At 48.8% G+C, this 8,476-nt stretch overlaps 2 protein-coding genes across 11 annotated transcripts in view; both read left to right on the top strand.

Moving 5' to 3' along the window:
• The window catches only part of DNAJC5 (DnaJ heat shock protein family (Hsp40) member C5), a 56,217-nt gene that overhangs the window by 3,244 nt on the left and 44,497 nt on the right, over nt 1-8,476 (top strand). The window lies entirely within an intron of this gene.
• Nucleotides 1-8,476, top strand: part of TPD52L2 (tumor protein D52 like 2) — a 20,127-nt gene that overhangs the window by 3,349 nt on the left and 8,302 nt on the right. For 4 of the 10 annotated variants that reach the window (XM_008059765.1, XM_008059759.1, XM_008059757.2 and 1 more), the window contains exons 2-4: nt 745-890; nt 4,203-4,351; nt 5,349-5,408. In XM_008059765.1, coding sequence (XP_008057956.1) covers nt 745-890; nt 4,203-4,351; nt 5,349-5,408 — 355 coding nt within the window. The remainder of the gene's footprint in view (nt 1-744; nt 891-4,202; nt 4,352-5,348; nt 5,409-8,476) is intronic. The other 6 variants (XM_008059763.1, XM_008059758.1, XM_021713227.1 and 3 more) reach the window with 3 other exon arrangements.

Genomic DNA, 8,476 nt, shown 5'->3' with positions numbered 1-8,476 from the left:
CCAGGTGGGTCTCGAACCCGTGGGCTCAGGCAATCCACTCACTTCAGCCTCCCAAAGGCGTGGGATTACAGGCTGAGCCACCGAGCCCAGCTGAAAGATATGTTTAACGTGAAGAAAAATTAGTGACTGCAGGAATTTGAATCTGGTCTGGGTGTAGCAGAGATGTGAAAGTATGTTCCCTGCATCTCTCCACATGCTGGCAGCTCCTGGCCATAGGATAAGGATGGTGGGTGTGATTAAAGGAGATTTTGTGCTGCTGTCTCCCTGCTGGAGCTGCAAGCCCAGCTGTATGTAATCTTAGCATATGCCCTGGCAGAGAGTTGAGTGGAAAGTGGTGCTTATTGTGTTTGTAACCATATTAAGTTCCTCTGCTCTAAAAAATGGAAGAGTTGTTAGATTGGGCTGCTTTCTTTGTAGCAAGGGTTTCCTGCCTCTGAAGATAGTATTTTTACAGGGGAAACGAGTGTTAGGGTTTGGCTTCCTTGGGTCAGCATTTTTAGTGCTCTGAAACACCACAGTGGTATTGGATTTTTGTCTCAGATAACCTGAGGTATGGCTGACCTCAGCCTCACACCCAGACTGCCTTTGCAGACCTTTCAGGGAAGAGGTGTTAGTCTCTAGGGTCTCTGTCCCCGCCTTTGCCATCTGCCCTACCACCTTTGCTTTCTTCCTGCTGGAGACCTCAGTACTGTTTACTTCCTGGTAACTTACTTGAGACTTTCTGGACTTATTTGTCTCTGGCAGATATCAACTTGAATTCTCCTAACAAAGGTCTGCTGTCTGACTCCATGACCGATGTCCCTGTCGACACAGGTGTGGCTGCCCGGACTCCTGCTGTTGAGGGTCTGACGGAGGCTGAGGAGGAGGAGCTCAGGGCGGAGCTCACCAAGGTGCTGTGGCTTGGCTGACTGTCCTGGGGTGACCATAAGTTAAGGTCCTCTTGGGTTGATGAGGGGTCAGAGCACTGGCCATCCTCTGGAGGAATTGCCCTGGGGATCGCCACCTTGCTGTGTGGTCCCACTGAACACTGTTCTTTGTATGTGCCTTGCTCCATGTATTGGGCTCGGAGTCACCTGGCAGTGGAAACAGGGCCTGATCTCCTCCTCCCAGCTTTGTACTTGGCTCCTCATAAGTGCCCTATGAGAAGAGTGGCCACACAGGGATGGCCTCTCTGAACATGCTGCCTGCTGGGAGTGTCTCTGTTGGAATTAACACTTAATAGTCATTTCCAAGACCCCATGAATCCATCTGCCCTGAATCTTAATTTTTCTTTTAAAAATATTTATTTTGCAAAGTGATCTTTAAGTGAAAAGCCCTTAAGAGTAAACGAGGAATTAAGAACAAAAACCTCCAAGCATAATTTTTATTCAAACCAACCACCAAGAGTTTTCTCTTCACCTTGTGATGCATGCTAATAGTGACTCACTAATAGTGACTCACTTAGGATTCCAGAATCTGGGAAAATGGATTTGTAGAGTATGGAGCCCTGCTTGTTGCAGGCCCTTGCTCTGTCTTCAGAGGCAAGCCCTGTCCTGATACACTCCAAGTCCAGGCCTAGGTCCGGGCAGAGCCCCATCCCGATATGCTCTGGGTCCAGGTCTAGGTCTGAACAGAGCTGGTTGTGCAGCTGAACCTGAGGACCAGGTTTCAGATCCCAAAGACATCACAGCTATTTCTAGATTGAAAGAAGATTAAGGGAAAGTAGCAAGAAGTCTAAGGAGACGTGACTTTGCATTTTATTTCAGAATATGTTAATTTAGAAACTAAAACCATAAGGTCTTTTTCAGAGTTGAATTTCAAGGTAAAGTTCTGTATCTTTTAAAATTTTCAGGGTGGGTACAATGATGCACACCTGTAATTCTAGCACTTTGGGAGGTGTAGGCAAGAGGAACACTTGAGGCCAGGAGTGCTAGATCATTGCCTGGGCAGCATAGTGAGACCCTGTCTCTATATAAAAATAAATAAAAAACAAAGTTTTCTTTTCTTTTTTTGAGTCAGAATCTCACTCTGTCGCCCAGTTTGGAGTGCAGTGGCACGATCACAGCCTCCACAGTCTCCTCCTGCTGGGCTTATGTGATCCTTCTGCCTCAGCCTTCCAGTAGCTGGAACTACAGGCATGAGCCACCATGCCCAGCTAATTTTTTTATTTATTGTAGAGATGAGGTCTTGCCAAGTTGCCCAGTCTGGTCTTGAACCCCTTGGCTCAGACAATCTTCTCACCTTAGCCTCCCCAAAAAATATAGTTTTAAATTTGCATGCTCCTCCAGACAAATAGACCATGTGCCCTTGAGTCCTGTCAGTTGTGGCACTATTTCATGGGATCATTCTGGTAATTGGTTGTAATTGCTAGATGACTGGTAGTAGTTTGGCTTTAGATGATCCTATATTTTAAAAAATTATTTTTATTTTTATTTTATTTTATTTTATTTTATTTTTGAGTTGGAGTCTCACTCTGTCGCCCAGACTGGAGTGCAGTGACCTCTCCCGGCCACCACAGCCTCAACCTGCTGGGCTCTGGCGATCCTTCCTTCTCAGCCTTCCAAGTAGCTGGAACTACAGGCGCGCTACCACACCCGGCTAATTTTTGATTTATTGTAGAGATGAGGTCTGGCCAAGTTGCCCAGGTGGGTCTCGAACCGTGGGCTCAGGCAATCCACTCACCTCAGTCTCCCAAAGGTGCAGGATTACAGGCTGAGCCACCGAGCCTGGCTTAAAAAATTATTTTTTGTTTTGGCTATTTTCTAAAGCAAAACCTGTGACATAACAGTGCTCTAAGTAGTTTTTCAGTGCCTTATTCCAAACAGTCGCCCCCTCCCCCACCTTTTTTTTAGTCAGGGTCTCACTCTGTTGCCCAGGCAATGATCACAACTTAGTGATCACAACTCACTACAGCCTCAACCTCCCTGGCTCAGGCGATCCTTCTGCCTCAGCCTCTCAAGTAGCTGAGACTACAGGCATGTGCCACCATGCCCGAATAATTTTTTTTTTTTTTTGTAGAGATGAGGTTTTGGTATGTTGCCTAAGCTGGTCTTGAACTCCTGAGTCCAAGGAGTTGATATGAGCCACCACTATTGGGAGACCTTGGTCTCCCAAAGTTCTGGGATTACAGGCATGCACCACTGCACCTAGCCTCAAACAATCCCTTTTTTAAGGAAGGGGATTTTTTTTTAGAATAGCTGTTCACATAAGAGCTGAAAATATTGAGAATCTGTTGTAAAGTGGTAAAACTTTAAAAGATGCTCCCTTCAGAAGTCACATTCTTTTTTTTTTTTTTTTTTTTAATTTAAGAACTGAAAGTTCAAGCCTTTATTATTGGGACTCTTTCTGTTACCCAGTCAAACTGCCTTGAGTGCAAAAGTTTACTTGGTTTTTTGGCTTGTGTACTTTTTAGCTTTTGCCAAGGCCTGGAACTGACCCCAGGAGCACAGGTGTTGTCATAGGGCTATTTCTCTGTCACCTGGGTCTCTGTCCATCTTTCTGTGTGTGCTGCTTCTTGCATACCCCCAAGGCTGCCAGCAGTTCCAGCTTCTAAGCCCAGACCCAGAGCCCAGAGGAAAAAGGGATTTCTTTCTCTTTTTTTTTTTTTTTTGCCTTGAGTCGAAGTCTCACTTTGTCACCCAGGCTGGAGTATAGTGGCACACTCACAGCCACCACAGCCTCGACCTGCTAGACTCAGGTGATCCTTCCGCCTCAGCCTTCCAAGTAGCTGGAACTATAGACATGTGCCACCATGCCTGGCTAATTTTTCTTGATTTATTGTAGAGAAGAGGTCTCACCAAGTTGCCCAGGCTGGTCTCGAACCCCTGGACTCAGGCAATTCTCTCGCCTTGGCCTCCCAAAGTGCTGGGATTATAGGCTTGAACCACTGCGCCTGACCTGGGGCTTTTCTCTTCTAACACCTTTGTCTAGTCCCAGGGAATAGCTCTGCTAGGCCTCACTTGGTCATCCTGGGCCGGTCCTCATGACCCTGAGTGGACACTGGTAGCCCCGCCAGAGCCACTTGGCTCAGGGAGATGAGACAGTTCTCCAGAGTCGGGCTTCTAGTACCAGGTAAAAACAGTTGTCTGCTGTAGACTCCATTTCTAAGATGAGTTATGTTTCTGTGACTGGAATGTTCTTATATAATTCTCATGGTGGCGTGTACAAGGATGTTGGTCACTTCCTGCAATAGTGGTGGCTCATATCAACTGCACACTTTGCAGGTGGAAGAGGAAATCATCACTCTGCGCCAGGTCCTGGCAGCCAAGGAGAGGCACTGTGGAGAGCTCAAGAGGAGGCTGGGCCTCTCCACCCTGGGGGGGCTGAAACAGAACCTGTCCAGGAGCTGGCACGACGTGCAGGTGTCTAACGCGTAGGTATCTGCCCACAGCAGGGAGGCTCCTGGAGGCCGGAGGGCCCTACCTCACCTACAGGTGGAGGATGTTCATGCTCAGGGATGAGGTGCAGCAACGGGGATCTAGTGAGCTTGTTGGGAAAGAGCCAGCGAGAGGCCAAGTCCTGACCTGAGAACCGCACCTCTGTCTATTCAGAGAACTTGGTATCTACATGAAGGTGATAGACACACTAGTTAGGTGTCCCAGCAGAAACTGACAGGAAAAATGTGTTTCAGGGTTCAGATTTGAGAGAGTGCTGATTAGGTCCTTAGTGAGAGTGGCTTTTCTGTAGTCCTCTCTAGAAGTGGACTCAAGTTCTTATGAGTGTGGCATTGTCACAGTCTCTGATGCAGACATGACCACGTGGTTCCATAACCCTGGGACTTTTGACTCTCCGTGACTATGTGGTCCCATAACCCAGGAATCTCTGACCTAGATATGACTCAGCTCTCAGAATTTAGGGAGCCCTGCTTTCTAACTTGGCTCTGGCTATATAGCTTCTCTGACACATGTTCTTTGGGGGAGGGGGTCAATGTTTTTCAGAAGCCACGTCTTGTAAAAAGTCATATTTTGTAAATTGAGTCACATTGAATCACACTTTATAAATCCCACCTGTGAAAAGCCCATGTTTTTGTCGTAGGATATCATAAGTTTTGAATCCCAAGGGCGACTGTCAGGGACTTGTTTTGGGGCTGTAGGCTGTGCCCTCCAGCTTCTTACCATTCCCCAAGAGTATTCTTCTAGTGAGAGACCAGGGGCTCCCTCCAGGTAGCGGTCTGTTCTGCCCTACTGACTCCTCCCCGGTCTCCTGGGACTGCACAGACTGGTCACGGCAGTGGACCCTGTTGTCCAGCAGGCTGGAGAATTGGTATTCCTACCAGCTGGTCTTTTTTTTCCTTGGAATCTCACCTGCAGCTTGAAGCCTGGGTTGAAATCATTCTTCTAAATAATTCACCACAGACTTTCTATTTTTAGCTATGTGAAAACTTCTGAGAAACTTGGAGAGTGGAATGAGAAAGTGACCCAGTCGGACCTGTGAGTGCCTGTGCCGTCCGCTCCTCCTTCCTCCTGTTCTCCACCTCCTGATGCTGTTGGGGTGGGGGCTGTGCGTACCCGGCACAAACCTTGTGTTGGTGTTTGCTGGTTATTTTTTCTTAACACAGCTTTTCTCCTTTCAGGTACAAGTGAAACTGTCTTCTAAACTCTTGTGAAATGGGGTGTAATAGCTGATAAACTCACTCAGCCACAGTACCACACGCAGAACTCCCTACTGCCTGAAGTGGCCCTATAAGAGACTTGAGCTGGGCGTGGGCAGCATCTCTGACTAGAAGATGCTCCTTGACTTTCAGCAGTGAGCGTGGTGGATAGTGCTACCTGACCTGGTTTTGTTGTGGGTGAATTTTTGTGGGGTTGATTTTTGTTCTCCTTCCTTCCTCTGCATACTTAGTTCCAGCTCTCGGGTTCTCAGAGCTCGCTTATACTTAGCTCTTCAGTGGAGGGTGTGATATTGGCTGTGCTGGTGGGAACATGAATTCCTCATGGTCTGGGAGGCACCAGAGGTGACATTGTCAGTCATCTGGAGAGCGTCAGCAGAGAGTGGATAACACGTGAATCGCTTTATTTGTGTCTTTCAGAGGCCTAGTTCAGGGTGACTCCTAATGTTTCGAAATCCTTAAAGTAGATAATAGCATTCCATTTATTTGTGCTCTGATCTGACTATAATTTCTTTGAACTGAGTAGGGGAATACTTAAAAATAGTCTCTGGGATGGGATTTTTCCACCTCTTGTTTAGAAGAAAGTGCTGTCATAGTTGTCCCAGAACATGGGCAGGAGTCCTTCCATGCTTGGGCTGAAAGGAAGTGGTTGCTGTGGAGGTTGTTCTGAAGGTGCCTCAGGCCCCAGTTGGCTTGTTGTGTGCGTGGAGCCCTTGAAGTCTGTGTCATGGGGGAGGCCAGTACTAGGAAGCTCTGGCAATTGGTGGGCATTGGTACCGCTGCCAGCTGCTGTCTTCGGTGTTATTGGAGCTTTTGGGGCTGTGTTCCACAGTGACCTCATGGAGCAGAAGTGTCTTGGGCTTGAGACAGTGACTGTCATCTGCAATTTGGACACCCAGCAGAAGCCCAGTGCAGATTCCATCTGTAAACATCCTCAAGAGACTTTCAGTGCTGCTCTGTAAACCTCTGGCATAAGGCTGCTGGGATACTGTTGCAAATAAAATAGTTTTTCAAAGAGCTTAGGACAGTTAAAATCTGACTACTCTGCAAGAGTCAGAGTATGTGACAGGCGCCTCACCAGGTAGAGACCATCCCCTGAGGTGTCAGCCAATATATCGGTGGGAGAGTCGTCTGACAGATTTTTCCAGAACTGGAAGGGCATCTGCAGGGACAGCCAGGAAGGGGGTGCATAGCTCAGGGGACTGCTTGTTCTGCCTGGTTGGTGCCTATCCTAATCAGGCTTCAGGAGAGGACTGCTGCAGGCCTCTACTGCCTAGTATGTTGGCAGGGGACAGTGACGGGAGCTGACTCACCTACTTTCCTTACTTACATGTCTGTAGATGCCTTTCGGCACTCTAGAGAACCGGAATGAGCACAGTCTGCCTCTGGTGCTGGACCCTGGGGTGATTGTGCTGACTTCAGTAACTGTGGTTGCTCATGCCATTCCCTCTCCACTGACTACTTCTGTATCCAAGAGCAGCCATGTTCTGTGACTTGTGAAATGATCACCTGGATGCAGTCTTTGTACAGGTAGATCAAGCTAAAATCCAAGTGCTGCTAATGGGCACTATATCAGTTTTGCCGTTACTGGCTGGTTCACTTGGAGTCCTCATGGTTGCAGGTGACAGAAGGCACAGCTAAAGGGCATGTCAACCAAACAAGAAGGTGGGAGCACTCACCTGGCAGAGATGCCCCTGCTCTCAGCTCTTCAGTCCAACAATGTGGCCCTGTGTAGGTCTCACTGGACTAGTGTCTGTGGCCAGGGGGCTGGTGTCCTCTGACTGGCCAGTCCTGGATCACTTACCCCCCTGAAAATGGGAAGGGGCCATTGGACAGTGGTTTGTGCTGACCGACGGACACACGCACTGACGTGGAGGAAATTGCTGTCTGTCCTGGTACTCTCAAGTATTGGACCTAGCTATTGGGTGCAGATGCTGGCTCTGCCCCAGCCCTATCACCTCCTGAGCACAATCTCCCCATCTGTGTCATGGGCGATTGTTGCCCTGCCTCCCAGGTCACCGAGGAGTGTGTGTGTGTCTCTTAGGTTCTTGGAGCAGGCCTGCAGTACTGGAGCCCATAGGAAGTGCAACCTCCCAGCTGCTGCTGTCTCCTAGTCCCAGGATGGAGCAGAGAAGGAGAAAGGGGGTCATAGCCACAGGTGCTAGGTGGGTCCTGCTGTAGGAAGAGAAGGGCCAGCAAAGTGCTGGGCAGCCTCAGGCCCTGCAGGTGATGCTAGTTCCTTCCAGGGGCATCCCCAGTTTCGAAGTTCCTATTTCCAAAGAAGACTCACTTATGACCCCCCCCAATCCACACTCAAGAAATGCTGAGGGATCTGGAGCCTGTGCAAGCACTAGTGTGGTTTACAGCCCTGAGGACTACAGTGTCGCCTCATGTGGGTGATTCTCACCACTCCCTAGTGACCCTAGGACCCTCATGTGGGTTGCCCTAACCCCCTCATCACCCAGGATCCTCCTCCTCATGGGTGGTCTTCACCCACCATCACCTCGGGATTCTCTTCCTTGTATGGGGGTGTATGTGGGTGGTCCTTAACACCCCTTCCCCGTCACCTCAGGACCCTCCTCATTCTCAGGCAGTGTCAGGCACAGGTGCTTGTTTTCTTTCTGATTTCAGTTTCTCTGCCTCTACCCTTTGGGCACAGAGATTCTGTAAGGATTTTTCTTTAAATTCTCTGCTTCAGACTACTCCACAAAGCACTGCATATTAACATGATTTTTTGTATTTTTTTTTTGAGTTGGAGTCTCACTCTGTTGCCCAGACTGGAGTGTAGTGGCCGCTCCCGGCCTCCACCGCCTCGACCTGCTGGGCTCCGGCAATCCTTCTGCCTCAGCCTTCCAAGTAGCTGGAATTACAGGTGTGCGCTACCACGCC

The sequence above is a fragment of the Carlito syrichta genome, unplaced genomic scaffold (genome assembly GCF_000164805.1).
Source record: "Carlito syrichta isolate Samal-C Ts95f unplaced genomic scaffold, Tarsius_syrichta-2.0.1 Scaffold304348, whole genome shotgun sequence".
Taxonomy (NCBI): domain Eukaryota; kingdom Metazoa; phylum Chordata; class Mammalia; order Primates; family Tarsiidae; genus Carlito; species Carlito syrichta.
The sequence above is the reverse complement of the archived record's forward strand: the minus strand, read 5'-3'. Positions and strand labels throughout refer to the sequence as shown.